The sequence below is a fragment of the Nothoprocta perdicaria genome, unplaced genomic scaffold (assembly GCF_003342845.1).
Source record: "Nothoprocta perdicaria isolate Ctin4 unplaced genomic scaffold, notPer1 scaffold_187, whole genome shotgun sequence".
NCBI classification, from domain to species: Eukaryota; Metazoa; Chordata; class Aves; order Tinamiformes; family Tinamidae; genus Nothoprocta; species Nothoprocta perdicaria.
This window is the reverse complement of record NW_020455060.1, coordinates 320,304-348,159: the sequence shown is the minus strand read 5'-3', so window position 1 is coordinate 348,159 and position 27,856 is coordinate 320,304. Positions and strand designations below refer to the sequence as shown.

Sequence of the window (27,856 nt, the reverse complement as noted above, 5' to 3'; positions counted from 1 at the left end):
CTCCCGCTCCTGCTCCCGCCGCGCCAGCCCCGCAGCGGCTCCCCGTCAGTATTAGTCTATTTATCAGAGGTGTAAATATTTCTGTATAGTTTTCTCCTTTTAGATTATTTTGTATGGCGCGCCTTGGCGCAGAGGCCCCCGGGCGGCAGGGAGGGGGCAGCACGGGGGTTATTCGCAGTCGGGGTTTGTTTTGTTCTGTTTTGTTTTTGCCACGGCCTTGTAAACTAGTACTGAGGATCTGCAGCGAATAAAGAGGAACCTGCGCTCGGCCGCTCGCCTGGTCCCTGCGCCGCGGGGCGGGAATGGGAGCGGGAACCGGAGCCGGCCCTGGGCGGAAAGGGCAGCGGAGCCCAGCAGGGAATGGGTCCTGGGCAGGGGGCTGCGGCTCTGCCCCCCCCCCGGCCGTTGCAGCGGGTTCCGTGGCGGTTGCACTGGGTTCCGCGGCGGTTACACCCTGTTCCGTGGCGGTTGCACTGGGTTCCGCGGCCGTTACAGCAGTTCCGGGGCAGTTGGTGGCTGCTGTGGTGCGCAGGCGGTTGTACGTTGTACGCAGGCAGCTGTACGCGGGCGGTTGTACGTAGGCGGTTGTATGTGGGCAGTTGTACGGAGGCGGTTGTGCTGCCGCAAGCAGCCGGTGCCCCTTGGGACCAGGATTGGGGTGATGGGGCAGGGTGGGGAGGAGCTGGGGGTGGAGATGGGGTTGGGGTCTGTGGGGAAGGCGCAGGGAGCAATGGGGTGGGCTGGGGGCTGTGGGGCTGGGGCTGGGGGGCTGTGAGGCTCCTCCAGCAGCTCCCGCACAGCTGCAGCTCCTGGGCATGGGGGACGGGCGGCTCCGGCCGTGCCCGGCTGAGCGGAGCCTCTGGCCTCCCCGCGGGCAGCGCGGGCGCCCCGGGGCGCGATGGCGGCGCCCGACAAGCGGCACGACTTCATGGAGAGCTTCGCGACGCCGCTGCTGCGGCTCAAGCCCGACAAGTGGCCCAAGTTCGTGGGCAGCGAGGAGGCAGCGGCCGCGCTCACCGAGTTCTTCGAGAAGGCGGAGGCGGCCGAGCTGGTGCTGGCGCTGGGCCCCACAGGGCAGCTGCAGCCCTGCGTGTGCTTCCCCGCCGCGCTCAAGGGCAAGGGCGTCTACTTCGTCAAGAGGAAGCGCGAGAACATCACGCGCGACAACTACGAGGCCGGGCTGCTGGTGGGCGACATCAGCCCCGCGCCCGTGGAGCAGCTCATCGCCGTGGTGGAGGAGGTGGGTCCGGCGGGAGCCCGCGCCCGGCGCCGCGCGGCGCAGCAGCCCTTTCTCCCTCCCCGCCGCCCGCAGGTGCTCTACCCGCTCTTCCTGAGCGAGGGCAACGTGGCGGGCTGGCCGCGCGTGGTGGTGGACGACGTGGTGCGCCACGCACACCGCCTCAAGAACGACATGTTCGTCATGGGCGGCAAGATCCAGGGGAAGCCGCTGCTGCCGCTGCCGGAGCAGCTGGACAGCCTGGCGGGCTCCAGCACCGTGCTGGACAGGTGGGAGCCGCGGGTGCTGTGGGCGGCCACCCCCTGTCCCTGCGGTGCCGCTGACGCGGGTGCCCCGCAGCCTGGCCACCGACAGCTCGCTGCTGCACGCCGTGGAGACCATCATCATCGACTGGGCGCACCAGGTGGGCGACGTGCTCAGCAAGGACTCGGCGCAGCCGCTGCTCGAGGGGCTGCACCCGCTGCCCCGCGCCGAGTTCGACTTCTGGCAGCGGCGCCTGGACAACCTGCAGTGCATCAACGAGCAGGTGCCGCGCGGCGCCGGCCCCGCGCACGGAGCGCCCCGAGCGCCCCGCGCTCACCCCGCGCTCACCCCGCGCCCCACAGCTGCTCTCGCCGCGCGTCTCCGCCATCGCCGACATCCTGCGCGACGCCCAGAGCTGCTACTGGCCGGCGCTGCAGAGCGTGTTCAGCGACGTGGCGGCCGGTGGGTGCCGGGCCCCGCACACCCAGTGGGTGCTGGGCTTCACACGGCCGGTGGGTGCCAGGCTGCCCATGTCCGGTGGGTGCCGGGCTGCCCGTGCCGGGCTGCTTGTGAATGGTGGGTGCCGGGCCCTGCATGGCCGGCGGGTGCCGGGCTCCGCGCTCAGGCCGCTCTGCCGCAGGCCTGGAGGAAGCCCGCGACATCTGCCTGCACCTGCGCCCGCTGCAGCTGCTGCTCGAGGACATGGAGCAGACCGAGTACAGCCAGGTAGGGCCGGCGGCGCCGCCGCAGCCTCCGCCGCCCCGCGGCCACCGCGGCGCTGACCGCTCTGCTCCGCAGCTGCAGCCCTGCATCGACCGGGTGCTCTTCACGCTGGGGCTCGTGTGGGCTCGCTCCCGCCACTACAACTCGCCCGCCAGGGTCATCGTCATCCTGCGCGAGATCTGCAACCTGCTCATCGAGATGGTACCGCCCGGCAGGGCGCAGCGCCCGCGCGCGGCTCCTGCTCCCGGCGCTGCTGGCGGGAGCCGCTGTCGGGGCTGCAGGGGACGCGGGTCGGGTGGGAGAACCGGGATGAGCGAGAGGCAGCCCCCGAACCGAGGGGCCAGCAAAGCGAGGGCAGGGGGCCTGGGAAGCCCCCGAGCGCAGGCGCGGCCGGCAGCGCCGCAAGGGCCCCCGGTCTCTTCCAGACCCGCAACTTCCTGAGCCCCGAGGAGGTGCTGAAGGGCCTGCAGGGCGAGATCGAGGAGACGCTGGGCAGCGTCCGGCTGAGCGTAGCCACGGTGCAGCGGCTGCTGCGCTCGTACGACGCCTGCCGCGCCGAGCTCATGCCGGCCTTCTTCGCGGTAGGCAGCGGCGCGGGTGCGCGGCCGGCGGCCCCTGCGCGTGCTCACGGCGCCGCTGCCGCCAGGAGGGGCAGGAGCCGCAGTGCTGGGACTTCCCGCCCGCCCTGGCCTTCCGGAGGATGGACTCGTTCCTGCGGCGCCTGCGGACCATCGAGGTGAGTGGGCGCCGGGCGCCGCGGGGCTTGCGGGGTGCCGCTGACGCTGCCCGCGCCCGCAGGAGCTCTACGAGACGGCCATCGAGTTCCTCAAGCTGGAGAAGGTGGAGCTGGGCGGCGTGCGGGGCAACATCTTCGGCAGCCAGGTCTTCCAGATGTACGAGGAGGTGGCCGAGCTCGTGAGGGGCTTCGCTGACTGCAAGTACGACCCGCTGGACCCTGCCGAGGAGGTGAGCGGCACCGCGGCAGCGCTGGCCCGGGCAGCGCAGAGCCCCCGGGGCAAACGAGGGGGGACGTGGGGGCAAACGCGCCGCTGCCGCTGCTTAAATCGCTTGGTTCTGCTTGACAGCAACTGAATAAAGACTTTGCCGAGTTCCAGACCAAAATCCAGGACTTGGACCGGCGCCTGACGACCATCTTCTGCCAAGGGTTTGATGACTGCAACAGCATGGCCTCTGCTGTCAAGGTAGGCAGCCTCGCGGGGCCACGCGTCCCCCAGGCTTGGGACATCCCTAAGGGTTACTGCTCAATGACTTTGACTCCCAAGCAAGTTCCCAGCCCTCACGCTTGGGAACGGCCATCTGCAGCACCCACCGGCTCTAGCGGGGCACGTGGATGCCACATTGACCCTTTCTTCCTTCCCTCCCTCCCTTAGCTGGTGCACATGTTCTCCTCGCTGTTGGAGCGACCTCTGATCAAGGCGCAGGTTTCCCCCTACTACTCAGCGCTGCTGGAGATGTTCAACACGGAGCTGGACAACGCCAAGCTCATGTACGACGCGCAGGTGGCAGCCGCCACGGCCACGGGCGGCATCCCGCCCATCAACAAGAACATGCCGCCCGTGGCCGGGCAGCTCAAGTGGGCGCTGGAGCTGCAGGAGCGGCTGGAGGGGCCCAGGAAGGACCTGTGGGCCATCGACCACCCGTAAGCCGGGCTCAGCGCGGCCCTGCGCCCACCTGCCCAAGGCGGGTCCCTCCCGGCTCACGGGCTTCTCTCCCGGGGCCCGGGCAGCGTCATGGCCAGTGCGGAGGCTCAGCTGGTGTCCGGCAAGTACGAGGAGATGATCGAGCTGCTGCGAGGCTACCGGGAGAAGACCTACGCCGAGTGGATCAGCAGGGTGGACCAGGACTGCCAGTTCAACCTGGAGCAGCCCCTGATCCTCAGAGACCCCGACTCGTCGCTCATCAGCGTCAACTTCAGCAGGGAGGTTGGTGCTCCTGGATGAGGCCGGGTCCATGGTGGCCGCTGCCCGGGCCCAGCTCCGGCGCTGCGCGTGGGGCGATGCCCGTCCCTCCGTGCAGGACGTGTCTGCCTGCACTAAGCAGCCACGGTGTCTTGCAGCTCGTCGCAGTCCTCCGGGAAGTCAAGTACCTGACCTTCCAGCAGCAGAAGGACATTCCGGCCAGCGCTGAGAGTCTCTTTGCGCAGAACGAGATGTTCAGGAAGTTCGTGGACAACCTGGACCTCATCGTCACCTGGTACAACAAGGCAAGCTCTACCCGCTGGGCAGCCGGGCTCCCGGCTCTGTGCAGCGGCTGCGGGCAGCGGAGCCGGGCGCGGAGCCGTCCGTGCGCCGCGGGACCAACGGCGGCCTCGGCTCCGCAGATCCGGCTGACGGTGCTGTCGGTGGAGCTGCCGCTGGTCACCGGGGAGCTGCAGGGCATCGACGGGCAGCTGCAGCAGGCCGAGCAGAGCCTCTTCTGGAACCACGCGGGTGGGCGGCGCGGCCGGGGTGGCTCCGCGGCCGGGGCGGCTCCGCGGCGCCTGCGGGAACGCTGCCCGCGCCGTCCCCGCAGGTGTCATGGAGTACATCCAGGAGATGAGAGACGTCGTGTCCAACTTGGAGACCAGAATCCAGAGAGCAAAGCTAAACGTGGAAAACATCACTCACCTCATGGAGGTGACAAACACCTGCTGGGGCCTCTAACCGCGCTGCTCTCGGCCGGCTTCCTTGCAGGAGTTACAGCATCGTTGTCTCCTTGCAGGAGTGCTCGGCCAGCCCCTTGTTTGAAAGGAAGGACAACAAGGAGACGGCGCTGCTGGACCTGGACGGGAAAGCCAACCACTTAAACAAGCGCTACGCGGCCATCAGGGACGTGGGTGTGAAGATCCAGAACATGGTGATGGTGAGGAGCACCCCAGTGCTCTGCAGGGGATCCTCTCAAGGGGGATTAAAAATTAACAAAATTAGCACAATTCATACATGCTTTGCGTTGGGCCGGGGGGTGCCCACCGGGCTCTGTGAGGCACAACTGCAATAACCATGGGATGCGTCACATGGACCGTGGAACCCACTGCCTTATCAAGACATATTTATTGATAAATACTCGCATACTTCTTTCTGCTTGCAGGAAAATGCTGACCTATTTAAGGCCGATACATCATCGGAGAAGTGGCTGAACTACGTGGAATACATAGACGAGATAATACTGGACGGGTTCTTCAAGCTCATTCAGAAATCGTTACAGTTCCTGCTCAGCAACATGGTCCCAGATGTACGTTGAGGTTCAGCTTTGGCTTTGGCTCCTAGCCTCTTATGGGGATGTGCCGGCAGTGGGGTTCCTGCGCTCCGGCTGGCCCGCGCCATGCCCGGGAGGACCTGCCGGGACAGGGATGGGCACGGGGATAGGCATGGGGATGGGCATGGGGATGGGAACGGGAACGGGCAGGCACGAGGGGGAACGTATGAGGTGTTGCAGGCCAGCGTGGCCCCGCTGTTCGAGGCACACATGGAGCTCTACGAGGACCGCGTGCGGCACCGGCCGCCCATGGATGCGGCCGAGGACAACAGCTTCTTCGAGCTGGTGGACGGGCTGCTCAAGGACATCTATGCCTCGGCCAAGTTCATCCCACGCCTGGTGCAGGGCAAGCTCAACTACCAGGTGGGCCCCGGTCCTGCGCGGGGCGGCGGGATGGGGGCCACGCGCGCCCGTCCCCGTCCCCAAGCGCGCCCGTCCCGCAGACCGACCTGGAGGACATGGCAGACCTGAGCGAGATGCGGGAGGAGGTGGTGGCGCTGGTGGTGAGCGCCACGAAGCGGGCGAGCGAGCACGAGGCCTCCTTCGAGAGCTACTCCTACCTGTGGCTGGACGACCCCCAGGAGTTCCTGCAGCGCTTCCTGGCGTTCGGGCGCGCGCTGACGCCCGACGAGCTGGAGGCGCACGCCGAGGAGTTCCTGCCGCGCACGCCGCCCACGCTCGCGCACTTCCAGCAGCAGGTGCGGCGGCGCGGGCGCGCGGGGACGGGCACGGCGACGGCACCGAGCCGGCCTCACCGGCGCGCACCACAGATCGACTCCTACGAGAAGCTCTACGAGGAGGTGTCGCGGTTCGAGAACTGCCGCGTCTTCGGCGGCTGGCTGCAGGGCGACTGCCGCCCCTTCAAGCAGGCGCTGCTCAACATCGTCAAGCGCTGGAGCCTGCTCTTCAAGCAGCACCTCAGCGACCACGTCACCACCAGGTAGGTGACCCGCCAGGGACCCAGCGTGGGGAAGGAGCAGCCCGTCTCGGTCCTTGGCACCTTCCTGGAGCCGGGAGAAGGTGCCCGGCACCCTGCGGGGATGCCCAGGTGTGCACTGCCATCTGCAAGGACGGCGGTGGCCACTGTCCGCTCACACAACATCCCCCATCTCCATCTTCCAGCCTGCAGGAGCTGGAGAACTTCATGAAAGAAGCCAACGCCGGCCTGATGAAACCCCTCAAAGAGGGCGACTACGACGGGCTGGTGGAGGTGATGGGCCACCTGATGCGGGTGAAGGACAGGCAGGCGGCTACGGATGGCATGTTCGAGCCGCTGAAGGAAACGATCGCGCTGCTGAAGACCTACGGCGAGGAGATGCCCGAGGAGATCCACCAGCAGCTGCACGTGCGTGGCGCCGGGCCGGGCGCGCGCCGGGCGCCGTGCCCGGTGCTGAGTGCCGTGTCCCCGCAGGACCTGCCCGAGCAGTGGAACAACACCAAGAAGCTCTCCTTCCAGGTGAAGCAGAACGTGGCGCCGCTGCAGGCCAACGAGGTCAACATCCTGCGCAGGAAGTGCCAGCAGTTTGAGGTGAGGCCGCGCGCGGGCTGGGGGGCACGCGCTGCCGCCCTGCCCCGCCACAGCGCGCGGCCCCTCGCAGGTCCGGCAGCAAGAATTCCGTGAGAAGTTCCGGGAATGCGCCCCCTTCTCCTACAGCGACCCCGACCCCTACAAGTCCCTCAACAAGGTAACGTGCACACGTGTCTGGGGCACCTGGCCCTGCCACAGGGGCCGGCCCCTTGCCCAGGGCCTGCCGGGGACAGCAGCACCCTCCCGCTCGCAGTTCCCGGCAGCGCACTGGGACGTGCTTCCGAACCTTTGCGCTGCCTCTTCTTCCCATGCAGCAGCAGAAGAGGATCGCGGCCCTGGAGAGCGACATGGCAGCGCTGTCCACGTCGGCCGGGCTCTTCGAGGTGTCTGTCCCCGACTACAAGCAGCTCAAGGCCTGTCACAAGGAAGTGCGGCTGCTCAAGGAGCTCTGGGACATGATCGTCCTGGTAGGTGGCACGTGGGCACAGGCAGGACCGTCAGGTGAGCTCTGGACCAGGCGCCAGCGGGGAGCACACGTGTGCCTGGTGTGGCAGCCCTCTGCTTGGTGCTGGTACCTCCTGGTGAACTCAGGACCTAAGCAAAGGTACCCCACATTCAGGTCAACACCAGCATTGATGACTGGAAGACCACCAGGTGGAAGGACATCAACGTGGAGCAGATGGATATCGACTCTAAGAAGTTTGCTAAGGACATTCGCAGCTTGGACAAGGAGATGAGAAGCTGGGATGCGTTCAGCGGGCTGGACAACAGCGTGAAGAACATGATCACATCCCTGCGGGCGGTGAACGAGCTGCAGAACCCGGCCATCCGGGACCGGCACTGGCACGAGCTCATGCAGGCAGCCAAGGTGCCCTGGTCGGAGCCAGGAGCCCCGAGGGGACGGAACGGGACGTGTCCGTCTCCCGGCAGCGGGCGCATCCCCCGGGGCGGCACCGCTGACCACCACCACCACCACAGGTGAACTTCACCATGTCCGAGGACACGACGCTCGCAGAGCTGCTGCAGCTCAACCTGCACAAGTTTGAGGACGAGGTCCGCGGCATCGTGGACAAAGCCGTCAAGGAGTCGGGCATGGAGAAGGTAGGGCCGACACGGCTCACTTTGCTTCGCTTCACTTCGCTTCACGCCGCGGCTCAGCCCCGTTCTCCGCGCCCCGCCGCCTCTCGCTGCCCTGCTCCTGCAGCAGGACCGTCCCCTCCGATGACTCGCTCTGGCTCGCGCTCTGCCCGCAGGTGCTGAAGGCTCTGGACGTCACCTGGTCGGCGATGCAGTTCGAGCACGAGCCCCACGCCAGGACGGGCACCATGCTCCTCAAGTCGGACGAGGCGCTCATCGAGACGCTGGAGGACAACCAGGTGCAGCTGCAGAACCTCATGACGTCCAAGTACTTGGCCTTCTTCCTCCAGGAGGTGTCCAGCTGGCAGCAGAAGCTCTCTACCACCGACTCCGTCATAAGCATCTGGTTTGAGGTGCAGAGAACGTGGAGTCACCTCGAGAGCATCTTCATTGGCTCCGAAGACATCCGCAATCAGCTGCCGGAAGACTCCAAGCGTTTTGACTCCATTGATAAGGATTTCAAGGCGAGTAGCCTGCCGGTCCCGCACTGCCCGGGTCGCCCTGCTGGGGTTTGTTTGCTGAATTGCTTCTCCTCCTGCAGGAACTAATGGCAGACGCAGTGAAAACCCCCAATGTAATCGAGGCAACAAATAAGCCCGGACTCTATGACAAGTTAGAAGCCTTGCAGAAAAGGTGAGGTTCAAGTAATCCCCATGAAGCAACTTCCACTGCCAAAAGAAGAGCTTAATTTCCCTAGCAGCCGAAGTGACATCCTGCTCAAGGTGATGACCACTTTGCAAGCAGTAAAACATAATGATATTTTTAAACTGCAGCTTTTCTTCTGTTTTCTCCTAGATTGGCGCTGTGCGAGAAGGCTCTGGCTGAATACCTAGAGACGAAACGCTTGGCTTTCCCCAGATTCTACTTTGTTTCTTCTGCAGACCTGCTGGACATTTTATCTAACGGAAACGAGCCCACCGAGGTACCCCGGGCTGCGAGGAGCAGGGGCAGATCCTCTGCGGCTCCGCGCCACCCCACGGCGCTGGTGTAAAACACGCGGCGTTTTTGTTGCCGACACGCGGAGCCCTCCCCGTGCTGGCACAGCAGCTCCTGTCACGTCTGTTCCAGGTGTCCCGGCACCTGTCCAAGCTGTTTGACAGCCTCGCTAAACTCAAGTTCCGCATGGGTCCGGACAACAAGCCCCTCAAGATCGGCCTGGGCATGTTCAGCAAGGAGGAGGAGTACGTGGACCTGGACAAGGAGTGCGACCTGTCCGGCCAGGTGAGAGCCCGGAGACACCTCTCCTGGCCGCAGCCTGAGAAATGCAGCCACGAGGCCCGGGATCTCCGTCGCAGCCGCACGAGAGCGACACCAAACCTGCCCGGCCCCGCAGCCGCCGGCAGCTGCAGCCAGGGCCTCCCCTGTTCGTCCGCCCTCAGACCACGGCCGCAGGCTGCAGGGGCAAGGCCGAGCACTGAGGTCTATAGAGCAGGTCCTGGTTAGCCGGGGGCAACGCCAGGGCACAGGGAGCCGCGGCAGAGCAGGAATCTGTGCGCCTCCCCCAGGTGGAGGTGTGGCTGAACCGCGTGCTGGAGAGGATGTGCTCCACGCTGCGGCACCTCATCCCCGAGGCCGTGGTCACCTACGAGGAGAAGCCGCGCGAGCAGTGGGTGTTCGACTACCCGGCGCAGGTGGGGACAGGGCTCCCTGAGCTGGCCGCACGCGGCGGGGCCGCGGCTGCGCATTGCTGCTCGGGGCCTGAACGACCCCTGCAAAGCCCTGGCTGGTGCCTGCACCGAGGGCACGGAGCACCGGCAGCCCCGGGGAGCCCCATCTCTCCGCATGCTGCCTTGCAGATAGCGCTGACGTGCACCCAGATCTGGTGGACCACCGAAGTCGGCATTGCCTTTGCAAGGCTGGAGGAAGGATATGAAAATGCCATTAAAGATTACAACAAGAAGCAGGTTTGCATCCCGCGTCCTGACTCGCAGCCACCTTCTGCTCTCAGGCTCGGTTTGGGGTTCATGGCAAGCTTGGCAAAGCGCAGAGCAATTTTCTGTTTTAATCCTTTCCTCATACAGATCAACCAGCTGAACGCGCTGATCTCACTGCTCCTTGGAAACCTGAGTGCAGGGGACAGAATGAAGATCATGACAATCTGCACCATAGACGTTCATGCCAGGGACGTTGTGGCCAAAATGATTCTTGCAAAGGTGGGAGTTACAAGGTCTGATTTCCATTGCTTTGCTGCTCAGCATTTCCGAGCAAAGTTTCTCCTGTGACTTTATTGTTTTGGAAGTACCTGGGGCTCAGGAGTGACCGCGCTGACGGGCACGCATAGGGGCGCAGCGGGAGGCGGCAGCAGGGGTGGTGGCACCCAGGAGCAACCCGCGGGGCGCCCGCAGGTGGAGAGCGCGCAGGCCTTCACGTGGCAGTCGCAGCTGCGGCACCGCTGGGACGAGGAGCAGCGGCACTGCTACGCCAACATCTGCGACGCGCAGCTGCAGTACTCGTACGAGTACCTGGGCAACACGCCGCGCCTGGTCATCACGCCGCTCACCGACCGGTAGGGCCGCGCGCCCGCCCGCCCGCGCAGCCGCCGCCGCGCCGGCACCGGCGCCCGCTGAGCCGCCCGCGCCGCCCCAGGTGCTACATCACCCTGACCCAGTCCCTGCACCTCATCATGGGGGGCGCCCCCGCCGGGCCCGCCGGCACCGGCAAGACCGAGACCACCAAGGACCTGGGCCGCGCCGTGGGCATGATGGTTTACGTCTTCAACTGCTCCGAGCAGATGGACTACAAGGTATAGCGTGGGACGGCGGCACCGCTGCCCCGTGCACGTCTCCGCTCCCTGCGGGAAAAGCCTGGGAGCAGCTTCCAAGAGCGCAGCCCTCCCAATGCTCTAACGCGTCGTCCCCGCAGTCCTGCGGCAACATCTACAAGGGGCTGGCGCAGACGGGCGCCTGGGGCTGCTTCGACGAGTTCAACCGCATCGCGGTGGAGGTGCTCTCCGTCATCGCCGTGCAGGTGGGGTCGGGCGCCGCTGCTCGGCGAGTGGCGTGCAGCCGTGCACGATGCCGGGACCATCCCCCCAACGCCGCTGCAGGTGAAGTGTGTCCAGGATGCCATCCGCGCCAAGAAGAAGAAGTTCAACTTCCTGGGGGAGATGATCGCTCTGATCCCGTCCGTCGGGCTCTTCATCACCATGAATCCCGGCTACGCGGGACGGACGGAACTGCCGGAGAATTTGAAAGCTCTGTTCAGGTACCGTGGGCAGAGGGGTCCCCACTCAGCCAGCTACCTTTGCACCCATGTGCCACCTCCCGCGACCGCCCTCTGCTCATGCCGAGGGGTGTGCGGCACCGGGGCAAGAAGGACTGGGCACGAGGGGCTCACAGCCCTGGGACCACCGAGCCGGCGGAGCTTGTTCTACCTGGACACCAGGACGCCCAGGCGGCCCAGGGGGGCTGGCAGGGAGGTCCGAGCCAGGTCCTCCTTGCAGGAGAGGAGGGAAAAGCTGGAAAAGGCCCTGAGTGACCTGCTGTGGCTCTGATGCTCCCAATTGGAGCTGGAGGTTGCTCCGTGCAGGACACCACGAGACCCCAGGCTCGTGCTAAGAGCAGACTGCAGGATGTGCATGGAAAAGCGCAGGCAGCTTTGGCGCGGCTGCGGGAGGGCGCGGGGACGCGCTGCTGTGCACGGGCACTGCTGACCCCGCCGCTCTCCCCAGGCCCTGTGCCATGGTCGTCCCGGACTTCGAGCTTATCTGTGAAATCATGCTTGTTGCGGAAGGTTTTATTGATGCTAAGCTTCTGGCAAGGAAGTTTATTACTCTGTACACGCTGTGCAAAGAGCTACTGTCCAAACAGGTAATTTAGCACGACTCTGTGGTTATTTAAGATGAAGGAGTTAATCTGAATTCAGAACTCAGTAGAGGCTTAAAAAACCTCCCAGCTGGTGGTAGCGTGCTGGCTCCCTTCCACCTCCACGCTGGTGCATCATATGGCAAATTTCTGCCTTCGGAAAGCCACGAAGGCATGCAAAAATAGAACAGAACACAGCCCATTAGGATGAGAGCATCCAGATGTTGTTCATCTCAGCATAAGTGATTTACAAGCAAATAAAAATGTGCTTCCCTGGCAACCAGACAGGCACCCGTTCGTGTCCTGGCTGAACGGGGCTCGTCCTGTAAATAAGCTCACTCCAAGATGAGCCTGCGGGGCTGCAGCGAGCCCGGCCTTGGGGCGATACAGGGGGATCCTTCCGGACTTTCGCTTAAAGCTCTGCTCTCCCACCAAGCTGCTAGGCTGATGTTCTGCTGCCCCATGACAGGACCACTACGACTGGGGGCTGCGGGCCATCAAGTCCGTGCTGGTGGTCGCCGGCTCCTTGAAGAGGGGCGACCCCGGCCGCGCGGAGGACCAGGTCCTCATGAGAGCTCTGCGAGACTTCAACATCCCCAAGATCGTGACGGACGACCTGCCCGTGTTCATGGGGCTCATCGGAGACCTCTTCCCGGCCCTGGACGTTCCTCGGAAGCGGGACCTCAACTTCGAGAAGGTGGGAGCGCGGATGGGCGGCAGCCCCGCGGCAGCGCCGGCCGCAGCGCCGCTCAGCGCCCGCCCGGCCCGCAGCTCATCAAGCAGTCCATGCTGGAGCTGAAGCTGCAGGCGGAGGAGAGCTTCGTGCTGAAGGTGGTGCAGCTCGAGGAGCTGCTGCAGGTCAGGCACTCGGTGTTTGTCATCGGCAACGCTGGCTGCGGCAAGTCACAGGTAGGACTGGCAGGCGTGGGGTGGCCAGTGCTGCCCCGTGGGATGGGTGATGTCCCCATGGGCGAGGAGCAGAGCGGGTGACACCGGTGGCGCTGGCACAGGGCTCCCAGGCTCACCGTGCACTCGGGAGCCGGGCAGCAGCCGGCAGCACCTCCGGTCTCCCATCTCCCACAAAGGGAGCGGGACTGAGTGGCACCGTCCCACAGGTGCTGAAATCCCTCCACAAGACCTACCAGATCATGAAGCGCAAGCCGGTGGCTGTGGACCTGGACCCCAAAGCCGTGACCTGCGACGAGCTCTTTGGGATCATCCACCCATCGACCCGCGAGTGGAAGGACGGTGAGATGCCGGGCACCGGGCACAGCCAGCAGCAGCTCGGCCGGCGAGTGAGCGAACGGCCTCGCGAAAGGCCTTTGTGCAGATCCTGCCCTTCGGGGCAGAGCAGAGCCCTGCATGGGGCGGTGCAAGAGCGCGGGGGGACAGAGGTGCTGGGGGCATCGGCGGAGGGGCAGGGCACGGCAGGAAAAGCCACACATGTCTGCGCGGGGCAGGTCTCTTCTCCACCACCATGCGCGACCTGGCCAACATCACCCACAAGGGGCCCAAGTGGATCATCCTCGACGGAGACATTGACCCCATGTGGATCGAGTCCCTGAACACGGTCATGGATGACAACAAGGTGGGTGCCGTCCCCGCACGGACGGGCCGGGGCAGGCGCGAGGCTGCAGCGCGCCGCGTGCCACGTCCCCTGCCGCAGGTCCTCACCTTGGCCAGCAACGAGCGCATCCCCCTGAACCCCACCATGCGGCTGCTCTTCGAGATCAGCCACCTGCGCACCGCCACGCCGGCCACCGTGTCCCGTGCCGGCATCCTCTACATCAACCCCGCCGACCTGGGCTGGAACCCGTGAGTCCTCGCCGGGACCGGGATCAGAGCCGGAGCTGGGACCGGAGCAGCCGGCTCACCCGGAGCCCGCTGCCCCCGGCAGTGTGGTCACCAGCTGGATCGAGAAGCGGACGGTGCAGTCGGAGAAGGCCAACCTGATGATCCTCTTCGATAAGTACCTGCCCACGTGCCTGGAGAAGCTCAAGTTCGGCTTCAAGAAGATCACGCCGGTGCCCGAGATCACGGTGATCCAGACCACGCTGTACCTGCTGGAGTGCCTGCTGACACCGCAGCACGCGCCGCCCGACTCCCCGCGCGAGCTCTACGAGCTCTACTTCGTCTTCGCCTGCGCCTGGGCCTTCGGCGGGGCCATGTTCCAGGACCAGGTGGGTCCCCGCGGGCGGCCGCGCTCCCGCCGCCCGGCCCCTGCCCACGCTGCCGCCTCCGTCCCCTCCAGCTCGTGGACTATCGCGTGGAGTTCAGCAAGTGGTGGGTCAACGAGTTCAAGACCATCAAGTTCCCTTCCCAAGGGACCATCTTCGACTACTACATCGACCCCGAGACAAAGAAATTCATGCTCTGGACGGAAAAGGTGCCCAAATTTGAACTGGACCCAGAGGTGCCTTTACAGGTATGTCCTGGGACTGTCTTTATTTCCCTTTTTCAGTTTGCCCATTAACACCTGTTCTTCCCCAGGCAGCTGAGGGCAGGGCCAGGCCGACACGGTGAGATGTGCGGCCCTGGGGGATGCCTCCCATCGGCTTTGACCCAAAAATGTCCCGCAGGCCTCCATGGTGCACACGACCGAGACCGTGCGCATCCGCTACTTCATGGACCTGCTCATGGAGAAGCAGTGGCCGGTGATGCTGGTGGGGAACGCGGGCACGGGCAAGTCGGTCATGATGGGGGACAAGCTGGAGGCGCTGAGCACAGACGACTACCTGGTGCAGTCGGTGCCCTTCAACTTCTACACCACGTCGGCCATGCTGCAGGGTAAGGGCCAGCGGGGCCGGCGGCGCCCCGGCCTCGCGGCGCTGTCCCGGCCCCAGCGCTCCCCTCCGCCACAGCCATCCTGGAGAAGCCGCTGGAGAAGAAGTCGGGCAGGAACTACGGCCCCCCCGGCACGCGGCGCCTCATCTACTTCATCGATGACATGAACATGCCGGAGGTGGACAAGTACGGCACCGTGGCCCCGCACACGCTCATCCGGCAGCACATGGACCACGGGCACTGGTAGGCGCGCGGTGGCGGTGGCACTGTCCCCAGACACCAGCTCGGCTCACGCAGCAGGGCCGGGTCCCGCTCCGGGCACATCAGAGCCCATCTGGGGCCCCGGCACCGCGCACGGCCCGTCCCTGCGTGCACAGGTACGACAGGAACAAGCTGACGCTGAAGGACATCCACAACTGCCAGTACGTGGCCTGCATGAACCCCACCGCCGGCTCCTTCACCATCGACTCGCGGCTGCAGGTGGGCGAGGGGCCGGACGCCGCGTGCCGGCGGCCCCGGCCCGGCCCTGAGCGGCGCTGCTCCCGCAGCGGCACTTCTGCGTCTTCGCCGTGAGCTTCCCCGGCCAGGAGGCCCTGCTGACCATCTACAGCGCCATCCTGGCACAGCACCTGGCGCAGCGCAGGATGCCGCAGGCCGTGCAGAAGCTGCAGCCGCAGCTGGTGACGGCCGCCCTGGGTGAGCACCGGGGCGGGCAGCGGGTGGGCCGGGCAGCACGGTGCCGAGCAAGGCACCCGACTCCGCGCGGTGCCAAGAGGGGCAGCCAGCTCTGTGGGGTGCCGAGCGAGGTACCCAGCTCCACGCGGCACCGAGCGAGGCACCCGGCTCAGCAGGGTGCTTAGTGGGGCACCCAGCTCCACACAGTGCTGAGTGAGGTACCCAGGTCCGCACGGTGCCGAGAGGGGCACCCAGCTCTGCGCGGTGCCAGACAAGGTACCCGGCTTCGTGGAGTGCTGAGTGGGGCACCCAGCTCCGCATGGTGCCAAATGAGGTACCCAGCTCCACGCAGTGCCGAGAGGGGCACCCAGCTCCACATGGTGCCAAATGAGGTACCCAGCTCCGCGCAGTGCCGAGAGGGGCACCCAGCTCCACATGGTGCCAAATGAGGTACCCAGCTCCGCGCAGTGCCGAGAGGGGCACCCAGCTCCACATGGTGCCAAATGAGGTACCCAGCTCCGCGCAGTGCCGAGAGGGGCACCCAGCTCCACATGGTGCCAAATGAGGTACCCAGCTCCGCGCAGTGCCGAGAGGGGCACCCAGCTCCACATGGTGCCGAGCGAGGCACCCAGCTCCACGCGGCACCCGGGGGCTCGCGCTGTGCGGACACCCCCTGGGCTGCAACACGGCACCCGGGGCTGCAGCTGAAGGCCAGGGAGGAGTGTCTATCGGGGTGGGCAGGGCGGGTGCCGAGCACAGCGGCTCCGCTCCGTCCTGCCGCTCAGCCCGGCTCCTGCACGCAGCCCTGCACCAGAAGGTCACCTCCACCTTCCTGCCCACCGCCATCAAGTTCCACTACATCTTCAACCTCCGCGACCTCTCCAACATCTTCCAGGTACCGGGAAAGAGGGGCCTTGCCCACGGGGAGCCCCTGGAGCCCTGTGTAAAGCACAGGCTGCCGTGTGTGCCAGGGGCTGCTGTTCTCCAGCCCCGAGTGCCTCCGCGCGCCCCTCGACCTGGTGCGACTCTGGCTGCATGAGGCCAGCCGGGTGTACGGGGACAAGCTGGTCGACGAGAAGGACCAGGAGACCTTCAGCCGCCTCCTCACCGCCACCTGCAAGAAGTTCTTCGACGTAAGCGGCGCTGGGAAAGCAGAGCGCGTTTTGGGGCGGGAGGCCGCGTTTCGGGGCACGCGGTGCTGGCGGTCACCACAGCCGCTCTCTTGGCCTCCCCCAGGACTTCAGGGAAGACCAGATATTCGCCAAGCCCAACATCTACTGCCACTTTGCCCAGGGCATCGGGGAGCCCAAGTACCTGCCAGTGCCCAACTGGCCCTCGCTGAACAAGCTGCTGGTGGAGGCCCTGGACAGCTACAACGAGGTCAACGCTGTGATGAACCTGGTGAGCCCCGAGGGTCGGGTCCCGCGGCGCCGCGCGCGGCGCAGGGCCCACCCTCCCGCCTCCCCCAGGTGCTCTTTGAGGACGCCGTGTCCCACATCTGCCGCATCAGCCGCATCCTGGAGTCGCCGCGCGGCAACGCGCTGCTGGTGGGAGTGGGCGGCAGCGGGAAGCAGAGTCTGTCGCGGCTGGCAGCCTACATCAGCGCCCTGGATGTGTTCCAGATCACGCTGAAGAAGGGATACGGCATCCCCGACCTCAAGGTGGGAGCAGGGTCTCTCCGGCAGGGGACAGGCCGGAACAGCCGGTGCCGGTGGCAGCACCAGCGTCTCCGCGGGCAGTTTTGCCCCTGTCTCGTGCGGCACCACCCGGCAAAGAGCCGGAGCGGCCGGTCCGGGCCCTCCCCGCTGCCGGAGCCGCGGTGCCCGCTGAGACGGGGCCTGGGGTTTCTTCCTGCCCAGATGGACCTGGCCTCCCAGTACATCAAGGCCGCCGTGAAGAACATCCCCACCGTCTTCCTGATGACCGACTCGCAGGTGGCCGAGGAGCCCTTCCTCGTCCTCATCAACGACTTCCTGGCCTCCGGAGAGATCCCGGGGCTCTTCCAGGACGACGACCTGGAAAACATCATGAATTCCATGAGGCCGCAAGTGAAGTTCCTTGGATTGCAAGACTCTCGGGAAAACTGCTGGAAGCTCTTTATTGAAAAAGTCAGACGGCAGCTGAAGGTAGGGGCTCCCGCAGGCCGGGTGTGCGGGCGCTGCTGCTTTGCGCAGTGCAGTGCCGGGGCGCAGGGCGGCCCAGCGCAGCCGCCGGGCGCCGCGCTCATGCGTGTCCCGGCCCAGGTGATCCTCTGCTTCTCGCCCGTGGGCTCCACGCTGCGCGTGCGCGCCAGGAAGTTCCCGGCCGTGGTGAGCTGCACGGCCATCGACTGGTTCCACGAGTGGCCCCAGGACGCGCTCGTCTCCGTCAGCAGCCGCTTCCTGGAGGAGACGGCGGGTATCGAGGTGCGCGCCCGCGCTCCCGCGGCACCGACACCCGTGCCCAGAGGTGCAGCCCACCGCAGGGGCTCTACACCTCACGCCTGTGCTGCTGCAGTGGAGTCACTGCGTGGTTTGTGTCCCCACACAGCCGGAGGTGAAGGCCTCCATCAGCCAGTTCATGTCCTTCGTCCACACGAGCGTTAACGAGATGTCCAAGACCTACCTGGCCATGGAGCGACGCTATAACTACACCACGCCAAAAACCTTTCTGGAGCAGATAAAGCTCTACCAGAACCTGCTGTCCAAGAAAAGGCAGGAGCTCATCGCCAGGATCGACCGGCTGGAGAACGGCCTGATGAAGCTGCAGAGCACGGCGTCCCAGGTGCGTGCCGGGCCAGCGCCCGCAGGAAGGGCTGCTCCCACTTTCAGAGCGGCTCTCACGGCCCCTGCCATCCAGGTGGACGACCTGAAGGCCAAACTGGCCATCCAGGAGGCAGAGCTGAAGCAGAAGAACGAGGACGCAGACAAGCTGATCCACGTGGTGGGCGTCGAAACGGAGAAGGTCAGCAAGGAGAAAGCCATCGCCGACGAGGAGGAGCTGAAGGTCCAGGTCATCAACACGGTAGGCAGCGCCCGGGGCGGTGGGGCGGCGCGCGTCCTGCACCGCCGCTCAGTGCCGTCCCTCCCCACGTCCCAGAACGTGGCAGAGAAGCAGCGTGCCTGCGAGACTGACCTGGCGAAGGCAGAGCCCGCGCTGGTGGCCGCCCAGGAGGCCCTCAACACCCTCAACAAGGTAGGAGACGCCGGGTCTTGCAGGACGATGGGTGCCAAGTCCCCCACGGTGGGCACAGAGCCACCACCTCGTCCCTTCCAGAACAACCTGACGGAGCTGAAGTCCTTCGGGTCCCCGCCGCAAGCGGTGGTGAACGTCACGGCAGCCGTGATGATCCTGACGGCGCCGGGGGGCAGGATCCCCAAGGATAAAAGCTGGAAAGCAGCAAAAATCATGATGGGAAAGGTGGACACCTTCCTGGATGCCTTGAAGAAGTTTGACAAGGAGCACATCCCTGAGGCCTGCCTCAAAGCCTTCAAGTGAGTCACGGCCACGTCCCTGCCACGGGACGTCCCGCCACGGAGAGGCCGGTGGGCACCACAGCAGATTGCGCCGCTCTCCTTCACCTCTCCCAGTCGGGATGGCTGGAGCAGCCCGGCTGGAGCGGCCCACGCCGCGGGATGGGCAGCGGTGACGCGGGGCCCCCTGCTCTCCCACTCCAGGCCCTACCAGTCAGACCCGAATTTCGACCCCGAGTCCATCCTGTCCAAGTCGACGGCCGCTGCCGGGCTCTGCTCCTGGTGCTTGAACATCGTGCGCTTCTACGAGGTCTACTGCGACGTGGCGCCCAAGCGGCAGGCGCTGGAGGAGGCCAACGCGGAGCTGGCCGAGGCGCAGGACAAGCTCACCCGCATCAAGAACAAAATCGCGGTATGTGGGCGCCCTCGCGGGCCGTCCCCGGCCACGGGGGACGCTGCAGTCCTGGCGCACGGCAAGGAGCTTTCACGGGGCTTGCACACGCGGTGCAGTGGCGTGTGGTCCGTGCAGGAGGTAGCCGTAAGCGCGGTGTCCCCCACAGGACCTCAATGCCAACTTGGCCACTCTCACGGCGGAGTTCGAGAAAGCCACAGCTGAAAAGATCAAGTGTCAGCAAGAGGCAGATGCCACCAACAGAGTCATCACGCTAGCCAACAGGTAAGAGCAGTGTGGCTGCCCGGGCACAGGAAGCTGCTTGGGAAGGCACGGAGGTGCCTGGAGAAGCCAGAATCCCCACCTCCAAATGGGAGCTGTTTGTGAAGCAGATCTGGGTCAGGACGGGGGGACGGACAGTGCGGAGCCGCCCAGCCCCACCGCGTCCCCAACCCCCAGGCTGGTCGGGGGTCTGGCCTCCGAAAACGTCCGCTGGGCCGAGTCCGTGGAGACCTTCCAGGCGCAGGGGAAGACGCTGTGCGGGGACGTGCTGCTCATCTCCGCCTTCGTCTCCTACGTCGGCTACTTCACCAAGAAGTACCGTGCTGAGCTCATGGACAAGCACTGGATCCCCTTCCTCGGCGGGCTGAAGGTGAGCGGCGGGGCGGGCGGGGGGCCGCGGGGACCCCGCGCTGTCCCCTGCAGCCCCTGTGCCCTGGCGGCAGGTGCCCATCCCCATCACCCCCGAGCTGGACCCGCTGAGCCTGCTCACCGACGACGCCGAGGTGGCGGCCTGGAGCAACCAGGGGCTGCCCAGCGACCGCATGTCCACCGAGAACGCCACCATCCTCTGCAACACCGAGCGCTGGCCGCTCATCGTGGATGCCCAGCTCCAGGGCATCAAGTGGATCAAGAACAAATACGGGCAGGAGCTGAAGGCCATCCGGCTGGGCCAGCGCAAGTGGGTGCTGCCCCTGCCGTCCCCTGCGTGCCGCGGTGCCCACGGCGCATCCCGTGCCCACACGTGACCCGCTCCCCGCGCAGCTACCTGGACACCATCGAGCAGGCCGTGTCGCAGGGCCACACGCTGCTCATCGAGAACATTGGCGAGACCGTGGAGCCGGTGCTGGACCACCTGCTGGGCAGGAACACCATCAAGAAGGGCCGGTGAGCGGCGACGACCGGCACGACGGGCAGATGCTGCTTGGCCGCCCTGTCCTTGTGGCCTTGTCCCTCATCTCCCTGCCCATGTCCCCTCCCCACATGCCCTGTCTGGATGAGATGCCACTTAGTGAAGCTCGTGTCTTCGTGTGTGGCAGGTACATCAAGATAGGGGACAAGGAGGTGGAGTATCACCCGCATTTCCGCCTCATCCTGCACACCAAGTACTTCAACCCGCACTACAAGCCGGAGATGCAGGCGCAGTGCACGCTCATCAACTTCCTCGTGACACGCGACGGGCTGGAGGACCAGCTACTGGCCGCCGTGGTGGCCAAGGAGCGCCCGGACCTGGAGAGCCTCAAGGTACCGCCGGGGGTACCTGCAAGGTACCGGCGCCTTGCAGCCACCCGCAGCACCAGCACTTGTGTGCTTGGAAGGCCGGGCGCGAGTGGAGAGCCGAGGAGCCGGGGCCGGCTCTGCTGCTCCCCAGGAGCTGCCCGCAGGCCCGTGTGACCCGCGGCGCTCGCGCCGTGCAGGCGAATCTCACCAAGAGCCAGAACGAGTTCAAGATCAACCTGAAGGAGCTGGAGGACTCGCTGCTCGCCCGGCTCTCCGCGGCGTCGGGGGATTTCCTGGGAGACACGGCGCTGGTGGAGAACCTGGAGACCACGAAGCGCACGGCCATGGAGATCGAGGAGAAGGTGGGCGCTGCTCCGCGTTGCGCACTGGCAGCACCAGGAGCACAGGGCGGCGGTGCCAACACGTCCCTGTGCGCGTTCCCCCAGGTGAAGGAAGCCAAGGTCACCGAAATGCAGATAAATGTCGCCAGAGAACATTACCGGCCGGCAGCGGAAAGAGCCTCGCTGCTCTACTTCATCCTGAGCGACCTCAACAAGATCAACCCCATCTACCAGTTCTCCCTGAAGGTAGAGCCAAAGCCGGGGCCCAGGAGTGCGGGGCTGGGCCGCTGCCGGGTCACTAGCCGTGCTGAGCCACTGCCCGCCCAGGCCTTCAACGTGGTCTTCGAGAAGGCCATCCAGCGCACCAGCCCGGCCGACGAGGTCAGGCAGCGGGTGGTCAACCTCACGGACGAGATCACCTACTCGGTCTTCATGTACACGGCCCGGGGGCTCTTCGAGAAGGACAAGCTCATCTTCCTGGCGCAGGTGGCCTTCCAGGTACCATGCCGGGTGACACTGCGCCCCGCGGCCGTCCCGCACGCGTGGCGTGCGCCACCCGGGCCCCGGGCAGCCGTGACAGCGACAGCCCCGACAGGTGCTCACGGTGAAGAAGGAGGTGAACCCAGTGGAGCTGGACTTCCTGCTGCGCTTCCCCTTCAAGGCCGGCGTCACGTCGCCCGTGGACTTCCTGCAGTCCCAGGGCTGGGGCGGCATCAAGGTGGGTCGCGTAACGTAGGGCTGGTCCCGTCGGGCTGCTTGGTGACGCGGCCCCAGCCACGGAGCAGCCCGGAGGACATGGGGAGACCTTGGGCCAGGCCCAGCACCATGAGCTCCTGCCACCTCGTGTGCCCAGCACCATGAGCTCCTGCCACCTGGGAGACATGTGGCCGGGCTGCTCCAAGCCAGCAGCTCTGCCGTGGTGGCAGAGCCCTGAATCCCCAAGGGGCGGCAGGGCCTGTGGGACAAGTGATCTCTCCTGCCGGCCCCCAAGGTCCTCTCGGAAATGGACGAGTTCAAGAACCTGGACAGCGACATCGAGGGATCGGCAAAGCGCTGGAAGAAGTTTGTGGAGTCGGAGACGCCCGAGAAGGAGGTGTTCCCCAAGGAGTGGAAGAACAAGACGGCGCTGCAGAAGCTGTGCATGCTGCGCTGCATGCGCCCCGACCGCATGACCTACGCCGTGAGGTGCCCGCCGCGGAGGCGCCGCGGCCGCCCGCGCGCCCGCCTCACTGACGCGCACCGTGGCCTCTTCCTAGGAACTTTGTGGAGGAGAAGATGGGCAGCAAGTTTGTGGAAGGCAGGAGCGTGGAGTTTGCCAAGTCCTATGAAGAGAGCAGCCCGTCCACGGCCATATTCTTCATCCTCTCGCCCGGCGTCGACCCGCTGAAGGACGTGGAAGCTCTGGGTAAGCAGATGCCCTTTGCTCGGCTCACAGAGGCCTTGTGTGCCGTGGTCTCGGTGAAAGCAGGAGCTGTGTGACTGCGTGTTCCACGTTACCACTAAAAGAAAAGGTGTCTTATCCCGTGGCTCTTCTCCTCCTCTTCCCAGGAAAGAAGCTGAACTTCACCATTGACAATGGGAAAATCCACAACGTGTCGCTGGGGCAAGGCCAGGAGATCGTGGCAGAGAACGCCCTGGACGTGGCCTCCCAGCAGGGCCACTGGGTCATTCTGCAGGTACCTGGGTGCTGCGCGGCGCTGCTTGCCGTGCCGGCAGCCCCAGCGCCAGCCCTTCCTTCTGAACAGCTCCCCAGGGGCACAGGGGGGTGGTTTCCTGTGCCCCCCGTACCAACTATCAAAGCAATGGTCCGTGGGGCCTCGCCGCCTGAGCAATAGCAAGTGGTGCCGCAGAGGCTACTGCAGGCGCGCCAGGAATCGGGGACACGGCGGCTGAGAGCAGCCCTTAGGAGCGGAGACAAGAGGCAGCTTCCCCTTGCAGAACATCCACCTGGTAGCCAGGTGGCTGAGCACGCTGGACAAGAAGGTGGAGCGCTACAGCACGGGCAGCCACGCGGACTACAGGGTGTTCATGAGCGCCGAGCCGGCGCCCAGCCCCGAGACGCACATCATCCCGCAGGGGCTGCTGGAGAACGCCATCAAGATCACCAACGAGCCGCCCACCGGCATGCACGCCAACCTGCACAAGGCGCTGGACCTCTTCACGCAGGTACCCACGCCACTGCCACGCTTTTGTGGGCTGGGACATGTTGCGCTGCAGAGTTGGTTTCTTCTCGTGCGTTTCTACCCCTGATCTGCACCTTCTGCAGCCCCTGCTTGGCCCATGGGTCTTTTTCCTGGCTCTTAATCGCCACAGCAGCTCCCTGCCAGCAGCACCAGCAGCTCTGCAGTCTGTGGGCTGCGCTTTGGGGCCCCTTAAAACCAGAACTTTCTGCATCTGTTTTAGTAAATGACCTTGGGCTCTGCTTTCCCATTCCCTTGCGGGTCCCTGCCGGTTTTCTTTGCCGTGCGGCTGCCCGGATGCCACTCCCTCCCGCTGTTGCGCACAGGACACGCTGGAGATGTGCAGCAGGGAGATCGAGTTCAAGTGCATCCTGTTCGCACTCTGCTACTTCCACGCCGTGGTGGCCGAGCGGCGCAAGTTCGGGGCGCAGGGCTGGAACCGCTCCTACCCCTTCAACAACGGCGACCTCACCATATCCATCAACGTGCTCTACAACTACCTGGAGGCCAACCCCAAGGTAGGGACAGCTACAGCCGAGCCCCACGTCGGTGCCACCCTGTTCGGTAGCTGGACGAGGCTGCTGCTCAACCCGGGGCTCAGCAGCTACCTGAGCAAGGGGGATGCCGGAGCGTGGGATGGGACGCAGGGACGGCTGCGCCTGCGTGGGGAATCTGGGCAAACCGAAGAGAAACCCTGTCGGACACGGCCTGTCTTCTCCTCATGCCCTGAGATACACATAGGTGTGCACAAATGCACACTGATACACACAGGTGCACATACACACACATGCACATACATGTGCACACAGATACACATATGCATGCACACAGATATACCGATCTGCACACACACACACACACGTGCACACGCACGGCGTGCAGCGCCCTCTCAGCACACGTCTCCGTCCAGGTCCCCTGGGACGACCTCCGCTACCTCTTTGGGGAGATCATGTACGGCGGCCACATCACGGACGACTGGGACCGCCGCCTGTGCCGCACCTACCTGAGCGAGTACATCCGCGTGGAGATGCTGGAGGGCGAGACGTACCTGGCGCCGGGCTTCCTCATCCCTCCCAACCTGGACTACAAGGTAAGAGCAGGCGGACGAGGTAACCAGTGCTGCAATGCGCTGGGGAGGAGAGCGCTAGAGAGGGGCCCCGGCACAAACCCAGAGGTGCAGGACAGCAGTGGGACTGTTCCAGCCCACTGGCAATGGACTCACTGTGCCAATTCCCACTGGCCTCAAGGTACGAAACACTCACGGGACTATAACTCCTGTGGCTGGGTGGTAAGTGGGTAAGCAGGAGCAAAAAGCCTACGCAGGGTGAGCTAGCTGTGCAAGGCAGACACGGCTGCCCTGCGTGAGCATCGCGTCCGTCCCGTGCTTAGGGGTACCACGAATACATCGACGAGAACCTGCCACCCGAGAGCCCCTACCTGTACGGCCTCCACCCCAACGCAGAAATCGGCTTCCTGACCATCACCTCGGACAAGCTGTTCCGCACAGTTCTGGAAATGCAGCCCAAAGAATCGGACACAGGCGGCGGCGCGGGCGTTTCCCGCGAGGAGAAGGTAGTCATGGCTTTACATTTGAGCTGCTTTGCCAGCTTTGTTCTCATTAGTATAATTAAACACTAGCAAACATCCCCTTCTTGTGAAACCACACCAGCCCATCGCTGCTCTGAGGCTGAACGGCCTCGCACGGGGCTGCTGACAGCTCCCAAGGCCGAGCAAGCCCCGTTCCTGCTCACGACACCATGCATTTTACACTCAAATTCCATCCTTCAGTCCCTATCCTCCTGGCTGGCAGCAGCGCTGCAGCTTTTTAAGCTCTTAGAGCACTCAGTAAAAGAAATGAGCAGTACTAGTAAAGGAAGAAGGAAACAGGGAAGGCAGGAAAAAAATCTATCCTGCTAAGTTAACCGCTCCGAGGAGAGAGCAGCTTCACGGGGCGTTTCCTGCAGGTGAAGGCAGCCCTGGACGAGATCATCGAGAAGCTACCAGAGCCATTCAACATAGCAGAGATCATGGCAAAGGCAGTGGATAAGACGCCCTACGTTGTGGTCGCCTTCCAGGAGTGCGAAAGGATGAACATCTTGACCAACGAGATCAGGCGCTCTCTGAAAGAGCTGAACCTGGGCCTGAAGGTGGGTGCTCCGCGGGCCCCTCTTCCCTCCAGGCGCCGTGTCGTGCCCCGGCAGCGGCTCCTGCCGCCGCTGGAAGCCGCGTTGGTGAGCAGGGCTCGGGCGCCCTCCTCTCCGCAGGGCGAGCTGACCATCACGTCGGACATGGAGGAGCTGGCCAACGCGCTCTTCTACGACAGCGTGCCCGAGTCCTGGACACACTTCGCATACCCCTCTCTCCTCAGCCTCGGCGCCTGGTACACAGACCTGCTGCTCCGCATTAGGGTGAGCTCATCGGGGGCTGAGTTAAAGCTCAGGCAGGTGGCAGAGGCCGCGGAAGAGCAGGAACCGCCCCACAGTGTAGAGTGCTCCACTAACTGCTTTATTTTTCAAGCTTAAGTACTTGAAAGGACCTGTTACCACAAGGACAAAAGCAGGAGTGTGAAAAGAAGGGTTCACCCTTAGAGTAAATGGCCATTTCAAAAGAACATCCAGATAATCTAAGCATAACTTTAAATGTCTCAGAAAAGAGGACATTTATTCAAGCCCTGTATTTAAAGCGGCCCTGTTAAAACATAAGAGCAGTATTTAGGGCAATCCAAAGCGACAGCTGCAGCGCAGGGCTGCAGCCTGACACTGTCACAAGGGACATTCGGGGTCTGCCCAGCTGGCAGCTCCCAAAGCCAGGGGAAACAAGAGCCCTTTGTCACACCCCGCTGCGCCCCCAGGAGCTCTGCCCTTCTGCCTTGCAGGAGCTCGAGGTCTGGACCACGGACTTCGTGCTGCCCGCGACCGTGTGGCTTGCCGGCTTCTTCAACCCCCAGTCTTTCCTCACCGCTATCATGCAGTCGATGGCGAGAAAAAATGAGTGGCCCCTGGACAAGATGTGTCTTTCCGTGGAAGTAACCAAGAAAAACCGCGAGGATATGACAGCTCCCCCCCGCGAAGGCTCCTACGTGCACGGCTTATTCATGGAAGGTAAAGACTGCAGCTTGTAGGAGATGCTTCAGGCACAAAAAGTGCAGTTTGGCCTTAAAATCTTGTAAATTGAGCAAGCATCAATAGTGACCAACTTACTAAATTAGGATTTATACAGAATCAGCAAAAGCTCCAATTAATGGGCCCACTTTTAAAACTATTAGACCCTGAATTTATCACTTCCTGTCCTTAGCAAGGCAGTGGCTTAAGCTCTTCCCTTGTTTCTGGATGAGTTTTTTCCACAAGGAAAGGTCTGCTCTGGTCCCTCCCTCTCCCCTCCTTCCCTCTTGGCTGATCTCTACCTGAGCTACAACTTGGCCCATGTGGGAGGCTGGAGTCGCAGCACCAAGCACGGGGCGCCCAGGGCAGCCCCTCCGTGGGGGCCGGGGCTGCTTTGGGGTGCAGGGGGTGCAGGAGCCCTGGCTCCCGCCGGAGGGCAGCACCGGGCACCGCCGCAACGCCGGCACCGCCTGCGGGAACGCGCAGCGCAGCGATGGAGCCGACCACGGGGTTGGTTGTAGGACACACAACGGTGAACAGATATGCTTTTATTTGATGCGTGAATAAGAGAAATCAGAAAACTTAAACCCCAAATAATTCCTGTTAAAACAGAACAAAAAAAAGGGAGAAATGCGACAGAGCCCCAGCAGGGTGCAGATAAAGTACGAGCAGAGACCAGGGCAGTTCCCAGGGCGGCCAAATCCCACCCTTGGCTGCACAACTTCCATGCAAGCAGGGGCAGGAGCGGGGGGCAGCAGCAGGACTCCTTTATCTACCCCCCTCTCAGTAAGGCAAAATGCAGCATGAGTCACAGTGAGATGCTAACCATGAGCCCTGCAGAGCACTGAGGCCAGGCGAGGCGGGTCACGCAGCTCAGCCTGCACAGCAGCTCCCGCCTGCAGCAGCTCCCGCCGCGGGGCAGCTGCTGCCCTGGCAATTCCACCCGCTGCAGGCGCGCGCTGGGACGTCCCCTCTGGAGTCATTGCGGATGCGAGGCTGAAGGAGCTGACGCCTATGATGCCCGTCATCTTCATCAGAGCCATCCCTGTGGACCGTATGGACACCAAGAACATCTATGAGTGTCCTGTCTACAAGACTCGGATGCGAGGTCCCACCTATGTCTGGACCTTTAACCTGAAGACAAAAGAAAAGGCAGCTAAGTGGATTCTTGCTGCTGTTGCTCTTCTCCTACAGATCTAGGCTTCAGTGGCTATGGAAAACACCAGCTGCTTTTACTTGCCCCAAGAAATAAAGTTGTTTTCCTTAGCCCAAGTCTGTGTGTCCCAGAACTACTTTAGCAAAGCACCAGTAAAGCCAGTGGTGGGACTGCTCATCGATGGGGAGCCTCCGAGGGCGCGCGGAGCTTCTCACGACGGACGCTATTCTCAACTGGTGCTGTATGGTTACGGGCAGGTCCGGGGCCAGGCACTAAAGGGAGCGGAACCGAGCGTCTGCATGCAGCCATGTGCCTTCCTCTCCTTCGCAGCGCTGCCTCCTCACAGCTGC

The 27,856-nt window shown here is 64.1% G+C and overlaps 2 protein-coding genes across 2 annotated transcripts in view; one reads left to right on the top strand and one right to left on the bottom strand.

Annotated features, from left to right (window-relative positions):
* The first annotated feature begins 898 nt into the window (after positions 1-898).
* Positions 899-27,614, top strand: DNAH17 (dynein axonemal heavy chain 17). The gene is made up of 80 exons (XM_026036838.1): positions 899-1,240; positions 1,313-1,503; positions 1,562-1,763; positions 1,843-1,942; positions 2,121-2,206; positions 2,279-2,404; positions 2,629-2,784; positions 2,853-2,939; positions 3,002-3,169; positions 3,289-3,405; positions 3,595-3,863; positions 3,951-4,146; positions 4,281-4,427; positions 4,545-4,653; positions 4,736-4,839; positions 4,925-5,065; positions 5,291-5,434; positions 5,639-5,821; positions 5,902-6,156; positions 6,229-6,398; positions 6,581-6,803; positions 6,870-6,986; positions 7,057-7,143; positions 7,301-7,453; positions 7,606-7,854; positions 7,965-8,087; positions 8,240-8,587; positions 8,665-8,756; positions 8,919-9,045; positions 9,192-9,344; positions 9,629-9,754; positions 9,920-10,027; positions 10,145-10,276; positions 10,469-10,629; positions 10,710-10,866; positions 10,986-11,090; positions 11,170-11,327; positions 11,794-11,932; positions 12,396-12,623; positions 12,698-12,835; positions 13,042-13,174; positions 13,387-13,514; positions 13,593-13,741; positions 13,824-14,106; positions 14,178-14,351; positions 14,506-14,713; positions 14,788-14,953; positions 15,088-15,190; positions 15,259-15,406; positions 16,189-16,280; positions 16,357-16,518; positions 16,622-16,786; positions 16,855-17,046; positions 17,245-17,511; positions 17,629-17,790; positions 17,915-18,148; positions 18,224-18,388; positions 18,464-18,559; positions 18,641-18,858; positions 19,042-19,249; positions 19,398-19,513; positions 19,688-19,880; positions 19,954-20,189; positions 20,273-20,395; positions 20,548-20,752; positions 20,926-21,090; positions 21,175-21,315; positions 21,397-21,567; positions 21,665-21,787; positions 22,061-22,254; positions 22,326-22,474; positions 22,618-22,745; positions 23,008-23,235; positions 23,576-23,767; positions 24,160-24,339; positions 24,639-24,821; positions 25,214-25,396; positions 25,514-25,657; positions 26,125-26,350; positions 27,303-27,614. Exons 1-80 carry the CDS (start codon positions 899-901, stop codon positions 27,548-27,550), a joined length of 13,398 nt encoding a protein of 4,465 aa, XP_025892623.1. The 3' UTR covers positions 27,551-27,614.
* The window catches only part of PGS1 (phosphatidylglycerophosphate synthase 1), a 16,619-nt gene continuing 15,679 nt past the window's right edge, over positions 26,917-27,856 (bottom strand). Inside the window, exon 11 of the mRNA XM_026036837.1 lies at positions 26,917-27,484. The gene's annotated coding sequence lies outside the window, so the exon portion shown is untranslated. The remainder of the gene's footprint in view (positions 27,485-27,856) is intronic.

Coding starts and splice junctions, on each gene's coding strand:
- DNAH17 (XM_026036838.1), top strand. CDS start 899: ATGGCGGCGCCCGACAAGCGGCACGACTTCATGGAGAGCTTCGCGACG. Junction 13,515..13,592: donor CGGTCATGGATGACAACAAG/GTGGGTGCCGTC, acceptor CCCCTGCCGCAG/GTCCTCACCTTGGCCAGCAA. Junction 20,396..20,547: donor AACACCATCAAGAAGGGCCG/GTGAGCGGCGAC, acceptor CGTGTGTGGCAG/GTACATCAAGATAGGGGACA.